The 22,097-nt window shown below is 44.9% G+C and overlaps 1 protein-coding gene across 1 annotated transcript in view; it reads right to left on the minus strand.

Annotated features, from left to right (window-relative positions):
• BAZ1B (bromodomain adjacent to zinc finger domain 1B) overlaps positions 1-22,097 on the minus strand; it is a 37,361-nt gene that overhangs the window by 12,848 nt on the left and 2,416 nt on the right. Inside the window, exons 2-13 of the mRNA XM_060756888.2 lie at positions 17,639-17,755; positions 16,091-16,235; positions 13,929-14,145; positions 13,455-13,576; positions 12,805-13,002; positions 10,571-12,263; positions 7,971-8,109; positions 6,396-6,553; positions 5,863-5,962; positions 5,551-5,649; positions 4,007-4,181; positions 1,473-1,682 (exon numbers count right to left, since the gene is read on the minus strand). Of these exons, the coding sequence (XP_060612871.2) occupies positions 1,473-1,682; positions 4,007-4,181; positions 5,551-5,649; positions 5,863-5,962; positions 6,396-6,553; positions 7,971-8,109; positions 10,571-12,263; positions 12,805-13,002; positions 13,455-13,576; positions 13,929-14,145; positions 16,091-16,235; positions 17,639-17,755 (3,373 nt within the window). The remainder of the gene's footprint in view (positions 1-1,472; positions 1,683-4,006; positions 4,182-5,550; positions 5,650-5,862; positions 5,963-6,395; positions 6,554-7,970; positions 8,110-10,570; positions 12,264-12,804; positions 13,003-13,454; positions 13,577-13,928; positions 14,146-16,090; positions 16,236-17,638; positions 17,756-22,097) is intronic.

The following is a 22,097-nucleotide window of genomic DNA, read 5'->3' on the forward strand; positions in this document are numbered from 1 at the left end:
AAATATGATGAAAATAAAATCACCAAAAATAAAAATAAATATAAAAGAAAGTAAACATGCAATGTAATATAAAATCACAATTGAACACAATGGGCAGGACCAGTTACAAAGTTCTAATAATAATTGTAATAATAATTGATAATAATAGTAATTCTATCTTCCTTTATGGAAGAAGGGGGCTGGACTGGATCACCTTTGGAGTCCCTTCCAACTCCAGGATTTGGTGTAGAGGTAAATAAGATGCTCTACAAAGGAACCAAGGGCTCAGGCTGCCCTCTGGTGTCTGCTCCAAAGAAGGCAGGGCCCAGGTTTTGGACCTGGCAGCTCTCTTGGGGGGAATAACAAGCATCACATGAGCGACGGGACGGTGCAATGAAAACACCACCGCTATGGAATGGACGAGGGCTGCTGCCCAAACTTTGCAAGGAGTGCCAAGCCAAACCCGATTCTGCCGCGTTGCACATTCCCTTCCCTGAGCAAACAAACCCTGGCCTGGAATTCCCCGCCGCCAAGGACTCCTTGGAGCAGGAGCTGGAAAAATGTACGCCTTCCCGGCCCCCGTTCTCTTTCCTGAATTCTCAGAACACTTTGCTCTGGGTTTGGCTGCTCCAAGGAAGGGCAAGACCACTGAGACCCCCACCAATGACGGACCTGGACCAAACTTGGCACACAGACCCTCCCCCCAATCAACCACTTTACATCCTAGTGCGGTTTGGGGGAGGATGGGACAAGGATGATGGAATTTGCAGTACCTTCACACACTTCCTGAGACCACTGTGACCCCCACGAATGATGGAACTGGACCAAACTTGGCACACAGACCCCCCCCCCCATGAGCAATAGAACATAGTGGAAGGGTTTTGGGGGGGACTGACCCACCCATGTGGGAGTTATAGTTCACCCTTCATCCAGAGAGCATTGTGAACCCCACCAAAGACGGACCTGCATCAAGCTTTGCACTCATAACCCTGTTGATCAATAGAACATAATGGAGAGGTTTGGGGAACTAACCCACCCATGTGGGAGTGGTAGTTCACCCTACATCCAGAGAGCATTCTGAAACCCAGCAATGATGGATCTGAACCAAACTTGGTTTTATTTAGCCAACTGTGCATACCGGTGGAGTTTGACATATGGGAGTTGTAGTTCACCCATATCCACTGAACCCAGCTGACTTTGGATCTCAATTAAACTTGGAGCACAGACCAACAATGCCCTTTTCAAATAACCCGGGCATCACCGGGTTCCCAAGCTAGTACACACACACACACACACACACACACACACACACAGAGAGAGAGAGAATTGATCTTGTTCGTAACTTGGGGACTTCCTGCATGCACATATGTCTATGGCTGCAATTATCTATCTATCCTATCTATCTATCTTCCCCTTTCTCCTTATGATTTAAAGGGGTTCAGATACTCCTCCCCCCACATACACACACCCGTAATGCCTGAAAGGGGCCCCACCTTGGCTTCCTCAGCCATGCGCTTCTCCTCGTCCACCTCCTCGGTCTTGACGGCGGAAGCAGCTGCAGCTGTGGCCAGGGCGTCCTCCCCCGCGGGCTTCCTCCGCTTCTGCTTGGGGGCCATGAAGCCCTGCAGGAACTTCTTGATGACGCTGGCCTGGAGGGCCACCACGCACTCCCCAAAGTCCCGCAGGCTCTCCAGCGAGCTCACCTGCTCCCAGAAACACACCCACAAAAAGGAGGATTGATTAATTAGCATCATCATCACCATCGTTACTCCAAAACCAGGCAGGGCAGAGTGCCCCCAAGTTCAATTCTGTCCCACTTCCTTATATTTCACTTTTTTGTCATTTCCTAATTGGTTCTATCATTTTTTAAAAAAGGTAAAAGTGTATTAAACTGCAAAAACTTTGTGTTCCTGAGGGAGGGAAATCATCCTGCTGTCTCAACCAATTCAAAGCTACAAAAAAAGAAGTTTCTGGAGCATTACAATTACTTTCACAGGAAGGACAGCATAATCAAACAGGAAATAACACTTTAAAACTAGGAAAAGATTTTTTTTGCCAAATTTTGCTACATAGTGATTTTATTATCGTTATTTCTCCTCCTCGTTATCCCAAGTGCACAGATCCATCAATCTTCCTTCCTGCCTTATCATCAGTTTTCCAAAACCAGTCACAGCAGGGGGATAGCTACAATACCCCAAGGACTTGTCTACCTACCTACCTACCTAACTTCCTTTCCTTTCCTTTCCTTCCGACTGTCCTTCCTTCCCTCCCTCCCTTCTTCCTCCTAATCACTATTCCAAAACCAACCATGGCAGGAGAAATCAACCAATCAATCAATCTATCAATCTATCTATCCATCCATCCATCCATCCCGCCCTCCATCCCTCTATCTATCTGTCCATTTATCTATCTATCTATCTATCTGTCTGACCATCCATTCATCTATCTAGCCCTCCAACCATACATCCTTCTATCCATCCATCCATTCGTCTATCACTCCATTGATTCATCCATTCGTCTGTCTATTCATTCATCAATTTGTCTATCTATCCCTCCATCTACCTATCTATCCATCCATTCGTCTATCTATCCATCCATCCACCTATCCATCAATTCGCCAATCTATTCCTGTATCTATCTCTCCACCCACCCACCCATACGACTATCTATCCCTCCATCCCTCTATCTGTCCGTCCATCTATCTATCCATTTGTCTGACCATCCATTCATCTATCTAGCCTTCCACCCATCCATCAGTATATCACTTCATTAATTCATCCATTCCTCTGTCTATCCATTCATCCATTTGTCTATCTGTCCCTCCATCTACCTATTTATCCATCCATCCATCCACCTATCAATCAATTCGCCCATCTATTCCTCTCTCTCTCTCTCTCTCCATCCATCCGACTATCTATCCCTCCATCCCTCTATCTGTCCGTCCATCTATCTATCCATTTGTCTATCTATCTATCTGACCATCCATTCATCTATCTAGCCCTCCACTCATCCATCCGTCTATCCATCCATCCGTCTATCACTCCATCAATTCATCCATTCGTCTATCCATTCATCCATTTGTCTATCTATCCCTCCATCTACCTACCTACCTATCTATCTATCCATCCATCTATTTGTCTATCTATCCATCCACCCACCTATCCATTAATTCATCTATCTATCCCTCTATTTTTCTATCTATCCATCCATCCCTGTCTGCCTATCTATCTGTCCGTCCGTCCGTCCGTCCATCCATCCATTAGTCTGTCTATCCATCCCTCTATCCATCCCTCTATCCATCCCTCTATCCATCCCTCTATCTATCTATCTATCTATCTATCATAATAATAATAATAATAATAATAATAATAATAATAATAATATAATTAACTTTAGTTATAACCTGTTACCATCTCCCCGGAGGGGACTCAGGGTGGCTAACATGAGGCCAAGCCCAAAATAATACAACATAATTAAGCACACAATAACAAAAATACATCAACAGAATATGAAATAACAAATAAAATCGGCATTAAGAATAGCATGATAAAATCAGACACAGAGGGCGAGCCAAATGTTTGAGGAAAAATATTAAAAGGTCAAAACCCTGCCTATCTGTCTGTCTATCCACCCACCCTCCATCCATTCGTCTCATCTGTTTATATATCTATCTACTCATTCATTCATATATCTATCTATCTGTCCATCTACCCATCCATCCATTCCTCAATTCATTCTTCTATCTATGTATCTATCTATCCCTCCATATGTCTGTGTATCCATCCATCCATCCATTCTTCTATCCATCTAAATTTCTATCTATTGATCAATTGATCGACTGTCCCAACTGATCGGCCTACCTGCCTACCTACCTACCTATCTCCTCCTCCTCATTATTCTCATAGTTATTCCAAAGCCAGTCATGGCAGGAAGAAGGCCAGGTTAATCCAAATCCAATTCTGTCCCTCCCGTCTCATAATGATGAACCCCCACTCCTGGTGCTGCTAACAGAGGGGTGGCCACTCACTCTGTCCTCAAACTCCCCCTCTCCCACGTAGCCCAGGCCCCCCTTCTGCAGCCGGGTGGCCACTTCGATGAGGTCACTGCGCAGGAAGTTCAACAGCTCTTGGTGGCCGTCGCACGCCTTGAGGCCCAGGTTCTGTTTCCGGGCCAAGTGGATGGAGTGCACAATGTCTGAGTATCTGGAATGGAGGGAGAGAGAGAGAAGTCACAAGGGCCAGGATGGAGGGCCAGAATCCCCACCAAACCCAGGAGGGGGTTGGACTGGATGGCCCTTGAGGATCCCTCCCACCTCTAGGATTGTACCGTTATCTATGCATCCATACAAATCTAACTTTCCAATAGTGTGCATGGTCATCTGTCAGGAGGGCTTGAGTGATGTGTGCTCAATGGTGAAAGGAGGCTGGATTGGATAGCCCTTGGGATCCCTTCCTACTCTAGGATTCTATGACATATACATCTTTCTCTCTATCTATATTATATTGTTGTTGTTGTTGGTGTGGTGGCACAGCAGGTTAAACTATGGAGCTGCTGAGCTTGCTGACCAGAATGTCAGTGGTTTGAATCCATAGAATGGGGTAAGCTCCTGCTGTTAGCCCCAGCTGCTGCCAACCTAGCAAGTGTGAGTAGATCAATAGGTACTGCTCTGACGGGAAGGTAACAGTGCTCCGTTTAGTCATGCTGGCTACATGACCTTGGAGGCGTCTATGGACAAGCTCTTTAGCTTAGCAACAGATGAGCACCAAGCCCCAGAGTTGGACTTGACTAGACTTAATGTCAAGGGGAAACCTTGACCATCTATCTATCTATCTATCTATCTATCTATCTATCTATCTATGGCTTGATTGTGGGTGGGTTCAAATGGATGGCCTTTTGGGGTTCCTCCAACTCTACAATAATTACGGTGATGATTAGGGCAGGGGTTGGACAGGATGGCCTTTGGGGTCTCCTCCACTTTATGATGATGATTATTATGAAAAGTAAGAGTGCAGGGTTTGGACTGGATGGCCCTTGAGGTCTCCTCCCACACTAGAATTCTGTTGTTGTTGTTACAAATTATGAACAACCGGGCAAGGGATGGACTGGACAGCCCTTGGGAGTCTTTTCCAACTCTAGGATTCTATTATTATTCTTATGAACAATAAAAGGGCAGGGGTTGGACTGGATGGCCTTTGGGGTCTCCTCAAACTTTATAGTTCTATTACTATCATCATTACTATTTGAAACATGACACAGTAAACAAGATCACTCCGCTGGCTGTTCTACTGGATCACACATCGGACACTTCCCAAGTGACTAGAACTGTTTGATGTATTGGCAAATAATGCAATCATTATTATAATATACCATAATAATATATTATTATAGTATTATAATATAATAATACGTGCTCACTATTATTATTATTATTAATAATAATAATAATAATAATAATATGAACAATAAGAGGGCAGGGGTTGAACTGGATGGCCCTTTGGGGTTCTTTCCAACTCTAGGATATTATTATTATTATTATTTATTAGTAATAATATGGACAAGAATAGGGCTCACCGCTTCTGCAGCCGCTCCTGCAACTGGCTCTCCCGGATGCCCTGTGGGTGCAAGCGGCACAGCAGTTCGTCCAGCTCCTTTTGGCTATCGCATAGGAACCTGCAAAAAGTAAACACTGCTTGAAGGAAGAAAGGAAGGCAGGCCACACGAAGCCCAACCTGAGGCAGGCAGGTCAATCCCCCCACCTCTGAAGAAGTGTTGATATTCTATTTGCTCCCCATGATTTCATTTCAACACATAGATAAAAGAAACCAGCTCACACAGAGACTGGAAGTGTTTCCTGGAGGGCAAAGGTCAGGGGGGAGGGCTTACCAGAGGTTCTGCCCCTGTTTGGGCACTGTGGTCTCCACAGGGATCTCTGGGGCCAGCAGGACGCCATGCGGGGCATTCGTCAATGCCTCCCGTCTGGAACCTGGGAGGAAAGACAGCCCAATAATAATAACAATAATAATAACAATAATAATAACAATAATAATAATAATAATAATAATGATGATGTATTCCTGCTTGGCAGAAGGGGTTGGACTGGATGTCCTTTGAGTTCCCTCCCAACTCTATGCAAATAATAATAAGAATAATAATAAGAATAATAATAATAGATAATAGTACTAATTATGTATTCCTGCTTAGCAGAAGGAGTTGGACTGGATGTCCTTTGAATTCCCTTCCAACTATATGCAAATAAATAAATAAATAAATAATGTAGTAATTCTATATTCCTTTATAGCAACTGTATGAGTCTAATGATTACGATAACAACAAATAATGACTAATAATACAAATGATTATTCTATCACACAGTTTAAATGCATGTCACTGAATGACCACATCTTAATCCTTAATACCTTGCTGGTAGTCTTCCTCTTCTTCTTCCTCCTCCTCCTCTTCATCATCGTCTTCTTCTTCTTCCTCCTTAGGAGGCGTAAAACAATAGTCGATCCCATCATGCACCCAACCTTTCTCAATGAAGAGGCCGGGAGCCTCGTCAGAGAACAGCCAATACCTAGAGAGAGAGAGAACAAAGGTCAAAGGTAAGAGAGGGGTTAATCGCAGAAGGTCAATAAGGATCAAAGCCTAAGTTGGTCAAGCTCAGGGGTCCCTCGAACTGTTGGGGGATATACCTTTGTATTCATCTGAGAGTGTGTGATTTGGCTAAAGTCACCCTTCCCCTCCATATCATTCCCTTTCACCCTCCCTCCTCTCATCCTTCCTTCCCTTACTCCTTCCTTCCTTCTATCCATCCATCCTTCCTTTCCTTTTCCTTTCTCCCCATCTTCCTCATATCCTTCATTCTTTCCCTTTTCTTTCCCTCCTTCTCCCTTCCTTCCTCTCCCTTCCTGTCTTCCTCCCTCATTTCCTTCCTCCCTTTTCTCCCACCTTCCATTCTTCTTTCTCCCTTCACCTTCCTCCCTCATTCTCTCTTCCTTCCATTTTCTTTCCCTCTTTCCCTTCCTTCCTCTCTCTCCTTCCTTCTCTCCCTGTCCTCCTCCCTCATTGCCTTTCTTCCTCTCTCCTTCTATCTATCATTCCTTTCTCTTTCTCCCTCTGTCTTCCTCCCTCATTTCTGTCCTTTCTATCCTTTTTCCTTCCCTGTCTTCCTCCCTCCTCCCTTCCCTTTCTCCCCCCATTCCCTTCCTTCCCTCCTTCCTCTCCCCCTCCTTCTATCCTTCCTTTCCATGTTCTCCTCACTAATGACCTTTATTTCTTCTTCTCTGCTATCCATCATTTCTTCCTTTCTCTCTCCCCTCCTTCCTATTTTCCTTCCTCCCATCTTCCATCCTTCTTTTTCCCTCCGTCTGTCTCCCTCATTCCGTTCTTCCTTCCTTCCCTCCCTTCCCTTGCTCACTCATTCCCTTCCTTCCTTCTTCTCCCATTCTTTCTATCCCTTTCATTCTCTCCCCTCTCCTCCTCTCTCATTACATTTCTTTCTTCCTCTCTCCTATGCACCTTTCTCTTCCTCCTTCCCTTCCCGTCTTACTGCCTCATTTCCTTCCTCTCTTCCTTGCTTCTTCCATCCTTCCTTCTTCCACCCCATCTTCCTCATTCCCTTCCTTCCACTTTTCATCTTTCTCCCTCTCAATCCCTTTCTTCCTTTTTCTCCCTGTCCTCCTCCCTCATTACCTTTCTTTCTTCCTCTCCTTCTTTTCTTTCTCTCTCCCTTCCTATCTTCCTCCCATTATCCTTCCTTTTATCCCGGTCTACCTCTCCTCCATCTTCCTCCATCCCTCTTTCCTTTTCTTTCTTCCTTCTCTCTTTGGAAGGAGGATTGAAGGAGGCTTCTTCCATCCTTCCTTCCATGGTGGCATATAAGGTGGTCCAAAGGGAATGGGGGCCACAGGGGCTGGATAAAGGACCTTGGTGGGCTGTGTCTTGCCCCTCCACTTCCTCTAGATGGATAAACTTCATTCTCCCCTGCTCACCGGTTGTGGTTACGGTCGGTGCCAATGGGCGTCCTCCGCATGACCAGCCTGGCCTTGGCGATGCCATCCTGGAAGGCCTTCTCGGCTGCAGCCTTGTGTTTGCGGACCCGCTCCTCTTCCGCCTCACGCTCCAGTTTCACTTTGGGGAGAGGAAGACAGCGGTCAGTACCCCCCACATTCGGAAACCTGCCTCTCCAAACAAGGACGTTCTCTTCTCCAACATTCTAGCATCACTGCCGCCATCAACCAAAATATTTATTTATTTAATTTATTTACTGTATTTGTATACCACCTTTCTCACCCAATCGGCAACGCAATACATCAGACACCCCTGAGGGCCCTTCCACACAGCCCTATATCCCAAAATATCAAGGCAGAAAATCCCACATTATCACAGTGTGGACTCAGATAACCCAGTTCAAAGCAGACATTCTGGGATTTTCTGCCTTGATATTGTGGGATATAGGGCTGTGTGGAAGGGCCCTGAGATTCTAAAGAGTTGTTTATATAGGGGGAAAAGAGTGTCTAACAATTGAACAAATACATGTCTATATCTACCTACCTATACACCCACTTATCTATCCATCCTCTATCTATGTATCGATCTCCCTACCTAACATCTATCCATACACTAATCTATCCACCCCCCTTTTCTTTCTTTTTCTATATTTTAATCTGTTTGTCTCTCCATCCATCCACTCATCAATATAATCCCTCCCCCTCATCTATTTCTCTCTATCCATCCCCTTTTCTCTTTCTCTATCCCTACCTACTTTTCTATCATTCATATACTCGTCTATCCATGCCTTCTCTCTTATTTCTCTCTCAATCTATCCATCCATATCCTCCTTCTCCCTCTCTCATCTATCATTTACCTACCTACCTATCATTTATCCATACACTTGCCTATCCATCCCATCTCTTTCTATCTCTCTCTCCATCCATCCATATTCTCCCCATCTATCTATTCATCCACTCTCCATCCCACTCTCATCTATCATCCATCCTCTCTCTCTCAATCACTATCTCTTTCTATCTCTCTCATTTAGGACATTTATATGCCACCCTTCCCACCCCGAAGGGCTTACAAGTAAAAAATAAATACAAAATATTATTACCAAAGCACAATTTTAATATTATATATTACTATGTACTATAACATTATACTGTAATATTATTAGTGATACTACATTTATATAATATATAAATAATATACTAAATAAATATATTTCCTTCTGTCCATCCATCCATATCCCTCCCCATCTGTCTACCCATCCACTCTCCGTCCCACTTTCTCTCATTTATCATCCATCCTCTCGCTCTCTCAATCACTATCCATCCCTATCTTCCCTCTCCCCCTCTCTCATTCACTTATCTATCATCTATCCATACACTTGTCTAAAAATGCTCTCTATCTCTTTCTATCTCGCTCTTTTTATCTGTCCATCCAGCCTTATCCTCCCCATCTATCTACCAATCCACTCTCCATCCCACTCTATCATCCATCCTCTCTCTCTCAACCTCTCTATCCATCCATTCATATTTTCATTCGCTCCCTCTCTTATCTATCGTTTACCTACCTACCTATCATCTATCCATACACTTGTCTATAAATGCTCTCTCTCTATCTCACTCTTTTTATCTGTCCATCCAGCCCTATCCTCCCCCTCTATCTACCCATCCACTCTCTATCCCACTCTATCATCCATTCTCTCTCCCTCAACCTCTCTATCCATCCATTCATATTTTCCCTCACTCCCTCTCTCATCTATCATTTACCTACCTACCTATCATCTATCCATACACTTGTCTATATATGCTATCTCTATTTCTTTTTATCTATCTCTATCTGTCCATTCATCCATATCCTCCCCATCTATCTATTCATCCAGTCTTCGGGCCACTCTCTCTCAATCTCTCTATGCATCCATTCATATTTTCCCTCGCTCCCTCTCATCTATCATTGACCTAACTACCTATCATCTATCCATACACTTGTCTATATTTGCTATCTCTATCACTTTTTATCTATCTCTATTTGTCGGTCCATCCATATCCTCCCCATCTATCTATCCATCCACTTTTCATCTCACTCTCTCATCTATCATCCATCCTCTCTCTTCTCAATTGATATCCTCCCTCACCCCATCTCTCGTCTATCACTGACCTACCTACCATCTAGCCATACACTTGTCTATCCATCCTATCTATTCTAATCTCTCTCTATCTATCCATCCATATCCTCTGCATCTTTCTATTCATCCACTCTCCATCCCACTCTCTCAATCTCTCTAACTATCCATATCATCCCAATCCCACTCTCTCATCTATCATTTCATCAAATCATCCAGGTGTCCCCTGGGCAACGTCCTTGCAGACGGCCAATTCTCTCACACCAGAAGCGACTTGCAGTTTCTCAAGTCTCTCCTGACACGACAAAAAAATCTATCATTTACCTACCTATCATCTATCCGTACACTTGTCTCTCCATCCTATCTCTTTCTATCCATCTCTGTCTGCCTATTCATTCATCCATATGCTCCTCCTATCTATCTATCTATCTATCTATCTATCCCTCTCCCACCTATGGTGGGGCTTACCCTTCATCTGCATCTCCTGCTGCTCCCGCTCCTTCTTGGCCTGGATGGCTTGCAGCCGCCGGCTCTTAACAGTGCTGATCATGTCCTCGGGCTCGGTGGGCCTGGGCTCAGCTTTGGCCACCTTGCCCTCCTCAGCCACCGCCTTCTTCTTGCCCAGGCTGCCGCTGCCCTCTTCCTTGCCCTGGGCAGCAGTGGAGGTGGCACCCATCTCCTTGCGCTTCTGCTTGGCAGCCCGCTTCTTGTCGTTCTCCTCCTTGAGCACGGCCAGCCGCTCCTTCCAGAGCTCGGCCGAGGCCTGCTGCTTGGCCTCCACGTAGTCCTGCACCGAGTAGGTCATCAGGATGCGGTGGGAGAGGGCCACCAGGATCTGCAGCTTCTCCTCGCAGCTCAGCTCAAAGAACTCGGCAGCCTCCAGCTTCTCCAGGAACTCATCCCGCACCTCGTCATCCTCGAAGGCTGGGGCCGAGCCCTCCTCTGGGGCGTTGGAGGCGTTGTTGTGGTTCTCAAAGGCCTCACTCTCCTCCTGGGCGTCCGACTTGCGCAGGCAGAGGCGCACCAGCTCCGAGGCAGAGTGCAAAGTGAGCGGGATCTCAGAGAGCTTCATCCCCAGCTCCAGATAGTCCTCGGCAATCTCGTCCTGGAGCAGCGTTTGGAGGAGGACAACCAGGATGCGGTTCAGGTAGAGGAAGCCGCCCTTCTCGGCACAGAGGGCCTCCATGAGCGAGGCAGCCGTGATTGGGTATTGGGCGTCCGGCATCAGCAGCCCTGAGTAGCAGCTGAGGAACTCGGTCACCATGGCCACGTCCCCGAAGAGCGCGTTGGGCAGGCCCTCAGGAGTGTCCACCAGCCGGAAGGCCGGCAGTGGGGCCCCCGGGAGGCCCTGGTCCTCAAAGCGCCGCTGCTTCTCCAGCCGCTCTCGTGTCTCCCGCTCTCGCCGCTCCCGAGCCTTGGCCTTCAGTTTCTCCTTCAGCTTCTCCCGCTTCTCCGCCAGGAACTCCTGGCGCTGCTCCTCACTCATGGAGGCCCAGTTCTTGCGGTGCTCGAGGAGTTCATAGCGCTTCTGCACCAGGCAACGAACCTCCTCGGGAAGCCGGGCCCGATCCTCGCTGGAGAGCAGCCGGGCGGCCTTGGATATGATACAGGAGAGGGCGCTCTTGCGGTCCTCGCGGTTCTTGTTCTCCCTGTAGTAGGCGATGAGGTGCAGGGCGGCTGGTGGGAGGCGCTTGGAGGGTTTGCTGGCCGAGCCCGAACTTCTCATGCCCCGCGATGAGGAAGAGACCTTGCCTGGCGTGCCTTTGGTGGCCATGTCCAGCAACGTCATCTGCTTCAGCTTTGTCTTGGAGGAGGAGGCATCCTTTCGGGGCGACCTCCCGCCTGCTTTCTGCCCGTTCAGGAGTCGCTTGCCTTTCTGGGACTTGCCCAGCCGCTTCCGAGTTACGCTCCCAGGGCCCAGCTTCCCGGTTGACACCAGGCGCATCACTTCCTCCAACTCCTCAGCAGGGGTCTTGGGGGCCTTGGCGTTCTTGAGCTTCAGCGGCGTCCCCGCGGATTTCTTCAAGGAGACGCTGCACCACAGCGAAGGGCTCAGGCCTTGCCCTGGAGAAGTGCCGTCGCCCGGCTTGGGCTTCTTGGAGGGCTTCCGGTCAGACGACGAGGCACTCTTCCGCTTTGTCGAAGGGTTGAGCGTCAAATACTGGATGCAAATGCAAAGAGCAGAAGCCATGCAGACAGTGACCAACAGCTCGACAACAGTCTGCATCGAGAGCAGACACTCAGGATCCCACATGCGAATTTTGTTCAAAAAAGCAAGGTTCATGGAACCTATCCCTTCCTGTGCCCTAAATCAAGATTTGCATTTGGGATCCTGAGAGCATATACTAAAGTATACGATGATCCGAACATAAGCCAAGGCCCCTAATTTTACCACAAAATCTGGGAAAACATATAGATTTGATTAGAAGCCAAGGCTGGGAAATGCAGCAACTATGGGATAATTTCAAAATAAAAATGATACTAACACAATTACATTAATTGAGGCATCCATAGGGGAAATGTTTTTGAATATTTGCATAACACTGTAGTTTAAGATAAGACTGTCCAACTCTGATTAAACCATTATTCTAAACTTCTTCAATGTCAATGTGGTGATGTAGCCTTCTAATAATAATAAAGAGAAGCCTTGGGCCTTCTACTCCCAGCATCCCAGACCAACCAACCGTTGCCCCGTCTCTCACCTTATAAGGGTCAAGCAAGAAGTCGCTGAACTTGCTGGGGAGGCCGTACTTCTTGACCAGATCATCCTCCACCACCCAGGGGGCGTTCTCACCCATCCCGGCCCGTAGCGCGTTGTGGCGGATGAAGTAGCGCAGGATCTCCTTGTTGGGTGGCCGCTCGGTGCGCACCAGGCTCTCGGCCGGGACATTGCTGATGATCTGGGGGAGGGGGATTGGGGGAACACAACAGGACGCAGCTTTTAGGAACCACTTTAGTGTTTTTAAAATACATTATTATTAATAATTATTATATTTCCAAAGTGTACACATTATGACAATTATTTATATACAAGGCCACCAATCAACATTAGCCATTTTACACTTTCCAATAACAGAAAAGCACGTGTCCCATTTGAAAGTACACTTCCCAACTCCACAGCACGATAGCTTCTTAAAATCTGTCCAATCAAGCAATGTATATTGATATAATAATAATAATAATAATAATAATTGTAATAATAATAATAATAATAATAATAATGGAATAATGCTGCAATTCCTGGCGACAGGAAGTTGTAGTTCACTTACATCCAGAGCACAATATGGACCCAAACAATGATGGATCTGGATCAAAATTGGCATGTATACGTGATACTTCTCGTCCTGCTCACCTTGTCTTCGTTTTGCAGCTTAACATCGTATTTGTGGGGCAGGAACTTGGGAGGGACCCACTTCCTCTCGTCTTTCTTCAGGGAAGTCGGGAGCTTCCGAGGGGATCGGCGTGCCCGGTCGTCTGAAGGAGAGGCACAGAAAGGAGGGGAATGAGTTCCAGGCTTCAATGAGCCCAACATCTGAATGCTTTATGGTTGGTGGAATGGTGAATGAATGGATTATGAGTGAATATTGGAGTTAATGTGATGTTTCCCCCCTTTTGTCTGTGTAACCAATATAGCTTTTATAAAACCAGTCCTGGAATCTGCGTGTCTACTTGTGTGCCTGATGCACACTGTCCCACTGAAAAAAAATTAAGGTTCAAAAAGTATTCATGACCCCCTAAAGGTCTGCCAAAAAGAGGCCCAACAAGATGTTTGGATTGATTTCAGCAGTTTTCAGCAGCCATTTGCAGCCCCTTTAGTGCGACTCACTCAGGCTCTCCCTCCTGCTGTCCTCCTCCTTGAGGGCCGGCTCCTTCTGGAGGTCCTGCAAGGCCTGGCCCGAATTCTCCTTGTCACTGGAGGGGGAGTCACAGGCCCCTTCTGCCTTCTTCTCGGCGGCAGCTGCCGCCGCGGCTTCCTCTTCCGTAGGCTGCTCCAGCGGATGGACAGTTAGCACCTTCACCCGCAGCAGCTTCTCTTTCCCCACCTGAGTCGAAGGAGAGAAAGCGAGATCAGAACAGAAGGGGAACCTAGAACGGTAACACATTGCAAGACAACTGTGTACAAAAGGACAGCCACAGAGCCCACACGCACATACAACATAGAATCATAGAGCTGGAAGAGACCACATGGACCATCTAGCCCAATCCGCTTCTACCAAGCAGGAATATACAATTTACAGTAATAAATAATAATAATATTGTAAATTGTATCTTCCTGCTTCCTGATAGGTGAAGGGTAAAGATTTTCCCTTGACATTAAGTCCAGTTGTGTCTGACTCTGGGGCTTGGTGCTCAACTCCATTTGTAAGCCGAAGAGCCGGCATTGTCCGTAGACACCTCCAAGGTCATGTGGCTGGCATGACTACACGGAGCGCCATTACCTTCACGCCAGAGCAATACCTACTGATCGATGCACATTTCCATGTTTTTGAATTGCTAGATTGGCAGAAGTTGGGGCTAACAGCAGGAGCTCACGCCACTCCCCGAATTCGAACCTGTGACCTTTCGGTTAGCAAGTTTAGGAGCTCAGCGATTTAACCCTCTGCGCCATCAGGGGCTCCAATATTATTATTAATAATAATCATCATCATCATCTTATTTTTGTACCCCACCGCCATCTCCCTGAAGGGACTTGTGGCGGTTCACGTATGGCACAATGTGCCTAAAACAATGTATAAAATAAACACACAATACTATACGGATAAAACCAATAGCATATAAAATGAAGTTTAGGCTCAAAACAGCGCCTAATAACCTATAATGATAACTGTCGCAAAACATAGTCAATATTTTTTTCATTATTATCATTATTATGATTACTATTAAGACCCACACAGTTGGAAAGGACTCCAAGGGCCATCCAATCTAACCCCTTCAGTCATAAACGACACAATCTAATCCTTCCCAACAGATGGTTTTTAGACACTGCTTGATGACCGCCAGAGAAGGACATTTCACTCGGCTCCTGGGCAGTCTATATTACACTAGAGTTTAACGTGACCCGAAGGCCATCTAATCTAATCCCTTCTGCCATGAAAGATATAATTACTATTATCTATTATAATTATATTATTATTAAATTCATAGAGTTGGAAGGGACCCCAAGAATCATCCAGTGCAACCTCCTTCTGCCAAGCAGGAAGATATAATTACTATTTGTTCATTATCCATTTTAATAATTTATGATGATCATTTATTATCAGTATTATTACCCATAGAGCTGAAAGAGACCCATTCAAGGGCCTTCCAGTTTAGCCCCCTTCTGCCATCCTGGAGGGCACCATTCGATCCCCCCTGACAGATGATCATCCAGCCTCTACTTCAAAACTTCCACACAAGGAAGCTCCACTAGACTCCCCAAGCTCCACTAGATTCCCAAGCAGTTTGTACTAGAGTTGGAAGAAACCCTGAAAGGCTATGCAGTCCAACCCCCTTCTGACAAGCAGGAAGATATATTTACTATTGTATTTTATCCATTATTGTTATTAATGACATTATTACTATTAATTTATTTTTGCAGTATTTATATATTTATTTGCGGTGTTTCTCAACCCCTTAGGGGACTTAGGGCGGTTCACAATGTTGAGTTGGAAGGGACTCCAAGGGAGGACACAGTGTAATCATTCCCAACAGATGGCCATTAGCCTCTGCTTGAAGACATCCAGAGAAGGAGGTTCCACTGGGCTCTCTGTGATGTCTCTTTCGTGGGAGACACCTGGCCAAAGTTTACATCACTTCGGCAACAAGGCAGCCAGCCATTTCTCTTGAGAAACACCTCTGATCCTTGGGCTGCCAAAGGAGTGTTTTCCCAAACCCCTTTCTTTCTGGAGCAGTTCTGCAAAGCAAACACACCCCAAAACAAGCCATCTGGGGAAAGGAGGACCCAGCTCTTGATGCACTGATAGATTCTCCCAAAAAGGCCTTACTTACCTCAAAGTCGCACTCTTCTCCCACCGCAAACTTGGTCATGATCTCCAACCAGGAAGAGTCGACGAGTTTCTCCAAGGAGATGGTGTTGTGGTGGACCATCTCCAGGACCAGCTTTTCGTACCAGATGGGGAATTCTTCCTTCAAGCTGGAAAAGAGCAAGCACAGAAGCAGATACCATGTAAGTAAGTGGCAACTCCGTGATGGCGGGGGAAAAAAGCCAATTTACAGGCCAAGCATCCAACACAGGAAGCCACAGGCTGTATAGGAACCGTTGTCTTTCTCTCTCAAAACACATTTCTCTGTTAACTTGCAAAAAAGACATCCTATTAAGAAGAAAATAGATATTTAATGAAGTTGCGAATTCTCTAGTGAGGTCTTCAAAATATTAAGACTACTGAGTTGCTGTGAGTCTTACAGGCTGCATGGCAATGTTCCAGACGCATTCTCCCCTGACATTTCGCCCACATCTATGGTAGGCATCCTCAGAGCTTGTAAGATATATTGGAAACTAAGCAAGGGAGGTTTATATATCTGTTGAAGGTCCATTGTGGGGAAAAGAACTCTTGCCTGTTGGAGGCAAGTGTGTTGCAATTGGCCATTTGATTAGCATTGCAAAGCCGTGCAACTTCAAGGCCTGGAGGATTCGTGCCTGGGGGAATCCTTTGTTGGGAGGTGTTAGTTGCCCTGATTGTTTTATATCTGAAATTCCCATTTTCAAATGCTGCACCCAAATATGGATCAAGGATCACCTTGATTAGCATTGAATAGCCTTGCAGCTTCAAGGCTTGGCTGCTTCCTGCCTGGGATCCTCTCACCTCTGCAAGAGTCTATTGTGTACTGTTGTTAACAAGTCTACATAGGGACCACCAAATGCAGCATTGACCCAAACACAAATCAAGGAACGTGAAAGCCACTGCAGACTGCTTCAACCATAGTCAGCCATAGTAGAGCATCTGATGAACCAACCTGAACACAGTATATTAACTGAGAACACAGAAATGCTACACCATTCTAACAACTACTATGTCAGACTACAAAAAGCCATTGAAAACCACAAGTATGTGGACAATTCAACAGAAAGGAGAAAACGATGAAAATCAACAAAATCTGGCTACCAGTATTAATAAACTATTAAAATCAGGACAGTAAATAAAGAACAACTCAGAAAACAGGGGAATTCCAGACAAGAAACAACCAGGGCCAACTAAAACATTATAAGCAATATAAAACAATATGTAGAATAATACGAGTTGGAAGAGGCCACAACTATTAGGACAATAGAAAATGTTATAAAGATAGTACATAAAACAATTGGCCTACACTTCTTGCCAAGTAGCATACAATTAATTTTTGTTTGTTTATTGTTACACCTTTTTGTTGTGAGTTTCTGACTTTGTTCACCAAGAATTGGACGCCTGAAAGTTAGCTCAGGAAATGGAACAGGCTTCCTTTTGAAATAAAGCCAACTTCTTGCCCAATTTATCATACAGACAGAGGGAGAGGCTCTTAGGGCCTCTATAAACAGATGGCCCATATTTTGCTACTTACAGCTCCGCTACTTCCTGCTCCTCCTCCCAGGCTTCTTTGTGGGTCAGCTGGCTGCTGCCGGTGCTTTTGCAGGTCCATATCCGCTGGTTGTACTTCTCGAGCCGGGCCTCATACTCTCTGGAGGAAAAAGCGCTCAGGAAAACAGCCAAGGCTGGGTTTTTAAGACCACTTTACACAGAATAAAGACCCTTGGCCAGAACATAAAATATACCAGGCACCCCTCCTTCACGCGAGTGGATGAGCAAACCAGGAAACAGGAGGGTGGTGCATTGTATCCAAAACCAAGATCATAAACCAGGCTGTGCTGATTGTTGACAGTCCTGCTTTCGGACCTCCACAGCCTTTGCAACCACAGGGGAAGCGTCAATCGAAAACTGGAGTCAACATCTCCGTAACAGAGATCCAAAGAACCTCCAGGAGAGAAGGTTAAAAGAAGATATGAGAGGAGCCATGTTTAAATATTTGGATGTCCTAAGGAAGAGGGAGCAGATTTGTTTTCTGCTGCCCTGGAAACTAGGATTCAATGGAACCATGGGTTCAAATCACAGGAAAGGCAGATCCACCGGAGCCTTAGGAAGAACATTCTGACCAGAACTGCTCAACAATAGAACTCTCTGCCTTGGGAGTCCAGTGGAAGCTCGTTCCTTGGAGGATTTTAAACATAGGCTGAATGGTCATCTGTCGGGGTGCTTTGATTGTGCTTTCCATGCAAAGTATGGGTTTGGACTGGCCAGCTGTTGGAGCCCCTTCTGACTCAACAACAACAATTCTATCTCAGGATCCATTCCAACTCAATAATAATAATAATAATAATAATAATAATGAGACATGCCACATGATCACAGGGTGTCTACACCACTGGAGAAATTACACTGTTTAGCTGGTATCATACCACCTGACATCCATTAGGAAGTAGCAGCCAGCAATGAAAGGGCCAAGGCACTGACATCTTCAGCCCATCCTCTGTTCAGATATCAGCCAGAATGCTAGGGCTTTAAATCAAGAAACAGGTTTCTAAGATCTGCAGAATTACGCACAGGAACACATCAGCAAGCAAGAGTCCAAAAGTGGCAGGCAAAAACCAAGCACCTCGATCTGTGGCTGAGACCAGATGAAGCAACGTATTCCACTCTTGAACAGCTCTTACCACCAGGTTCTTCCTAATGTTGAGATGGTATCTCTTTCCCTGCCATTTCTAGGGTTACTGCCTCATTGTGTCCAAGTCTCTGGAGCAGCAGAAAACAAGCCTTGTCCCCTCAACGTGACAAGAGAAGCATCTGCCTCATTCAAGGCCTTTCATAGAACCGCTTCTGGCCATGTGACACTAAACAGATTATAAACACTCTCAAGCTGACTAATTCGGCTCTTTAAGTAGTAACTTTCCACCTCATAAACCTCTCTGCTGTAGAGATGATTCAACCAAGTCCCGCCTGAGGCGCAAAATCACTGCACTGTGCAAAAGGAGAGGGAAATAACAGTCCAGTCAGGGGCTCTCTTGGGTGAAAGACAAAGGAGGGGGAGTGCAGGGTGGGCACAAAGCTTTCTCATGCACAAATGCTATAGTCAACTGCCCGGGCTTGATTTGGAGTCCCACAACAAATAGCATAATTAGAGTGGGTGTCCCTCAAAGAGGAGCTCCTGAAGCAGCTTCTCCTTTGGCTTTGGTTCAACACTAAAATGACCAAATGATGTAAATCTAAGGCAGGCCTGGGCAAACTTTCTAACTCAAGGGCCGCATGCTAGCACTCCCTGCTAGGAGGACTGGCTTTCTGGTGACAGAAAGAAGGGGAGGAGGAAGGGAAGAGAGAAGGAAGGACGGATGAAAAGGAGGGGGGAAGGAGGAAAGAAAAGACAAAAACAGTAGGAAGGATGAAAGGGAAGGAAGGAAGGGAAGGAGGAAGGAAAAAGCAGGATGAAAGGGAGGAAGAGAAGGGTGGAAGGAAGGATTAAGGAAAGAGGGAAGGAAGGAAAGACAAGAAGGAAGGAAGAAGAAAGAGGGAGAGAGAGAGGATTGAAGGAAAGAGGAAGGAAGAAAGGGTGGAAGGGAAGGAAGGAAGGAAAAAGAGGGAGGGGAGGGAGGGAAAGAGGAAGGAAAAACAAAAGGAAGGGAGGGAAGGATGAAAGGGTGGAAGGGAAGGATGGCTGGAAGGGAAGGAAAGAGAAAAAGAAGGATGAAAGGATGGATGGGGAAAGAGGGAGAGGGGGAAGGAAGGATGAAAGGGTGGAAGGGAAGGAGAAAAGAGGAAGGAGGAAGGAAAGAGAGAAGGAAGGATAGGATGGTGAGAGAGAAGAGGGCCTGAGAAAAGAGCCCAAGGGGCCACATCCAGCCTCCCAGGTTGGATCTAAGGAATACCCTAATTTTGGCTATGTCATTTTGCCCCAAAAGATGAGCATTAGATTTGAGGAAATAGGGTATTTGGTGTCTTATCTTCAGCTTTCAGTCTAACTTGCCTGGAGAAAGCATCCAAATCACAGCCAAAACAAAACGTCACAACAGACATATACAAGCAGCAAAGCAAATATGAGGGAGAAACAGCAACACAAGAGAAAGCCTCTCCCCAAAAGATTGCCTAAGGCATTCCAGCATCCGCCAGGTGTCTGGTTCAATCTTCATCCCTTCAAACACTATCAAACACTGACTCAAATTAATGACCTGGGATCAAAATGATGTTTAAAACTCAAAACAGTCGAAGCGAAGAAACCACACGCAACAGAAGCAAAACGAGATTTTAAAGGCCTACCATCACCATTATCGTCTCATTATTACCTTCTCTGCTATGCTTAGATTTTGGATCCATGTACATCATATGCACATTGCCAGAAGACCAAATTATACTAATATATTTAAAATCTGAAACTTCAGGAAGCAAAAGTGTCACTGTCTCAGCCACCCAAGTAAACCATTTCGAGCACACTGGGTTTCGACACAAACCTGTAGGATTTCCAAATAGCCCACATTATCATTATTATTGTTACTACCAGACTTCTATTTTAAGATGGCATCAATTTTAAGACACACATTAATTTCAGTACCACCAACATACATGAAAAAGATATATATACATAAACTCAATTATTATTATTATTATTCCACATAAAAGATCCTACATTATTAATATTACTCCACATAAGAGAGACCCTACATTATTATTATTCCACATAAGATATACCCAACCTCTAGCATTCTCATTCTGTTACATTGTATGTTCTTATATTCCATTTCCAGTTACACTGTCACTATATGTGGAAATAAGAGTTACAGTGTAACTGGAAATGGAATATAAGAACATACAATACACTATGAGTATACTTATTACCATTCCTAACAAGGGACACTCAACCTCTATGATTATATTATATCATTCTTGCTACTAATATTCTAGATAGTTAGGGCTGCCACTCCATTTCCAGATACCCAACATTATTATTATTATTATTATTATTATTATTATATTATTATTATTATTATTCCACATAAAAGATACCCAACCTCTATTATTCTTGCCTTTCTTGCTCAGTCCCTTTCGGGGTGAGAAGGGTGAGGTACAAGTGTGGTAAATAATAAATAATTATTGCTACTATTATTATTCTATGTATAGTTAGACTGCCACCCTATTTCCACACAAACCCAACTTTTATTGTTGTGATTATTCCACACCAGAGATATTCAACCTCTATCATTCTCATTATATTACATTGCTCTTATATTCCACTCCCAGTTAAACTGTCACTCTATTTCCACATAAAGAGGTACTTATTACCATTCCAAACAAGGGACACTCCACCTCTATGATTATATTGTAACATAGGATTCTATTATTCTGGTCATAAAGAGATATTCCACCTGATTATTACCATCCACATAAGAGATACCCTACATGTATTATTATTCCACATGAGAGATACCCAACCTCTTATCATTCTCATTATATTATGTTGCATGCTCTTTATTCCATTCCCAGTTACACTGTCACTCTATTTCCACATAATGAGATATTTATTACTACTCCAAACAAGAGACACTCCACCTCTGTATATTCTATATACATATATAGAATATGTATTATTATTATCCTACATGAAGATATACTTAGTATCATTCCAAAGAAAGGACATACAACCTCTATGATTCTATATAGGTAGGCTGCCATCCTATTTCCAAAGATTCCCAACTTTATTATTACCCCACATAAAGAAATACTTATTATCACTCCAAACAAGGGACACTTAACCTATATGATTCATTCACACACACACAATTCTATTATTCTGGTCAAGAAGAGATACTCCACCTGATTATCATTCCGAATAAGGGACACTCCACCTCTGATTCTATTATTATACATATAGATAGATGGATAATATTATTCTGGCCATGAAGAGCTACTCCACCAGAAGGTTACCATTCCAAACAAGAAACACTCCACCTTTATCATACTTGCTACTAATATTCTATATA

The sequence above is a fragment of the Anolis sagrei genome, chromosome 11 (genome assembly GCF_037176765.1).
Source record: "Anolis sagrei isolate rAnoSag1 chromosome 11, rAnoSag1.mat, whole genome shotgun sequence".
NCBI lineage: Eukaryota > Metazoa > Chordata > Lepidosauria > Squamata > Dactyloidae > Anolis > Anolis sagrei.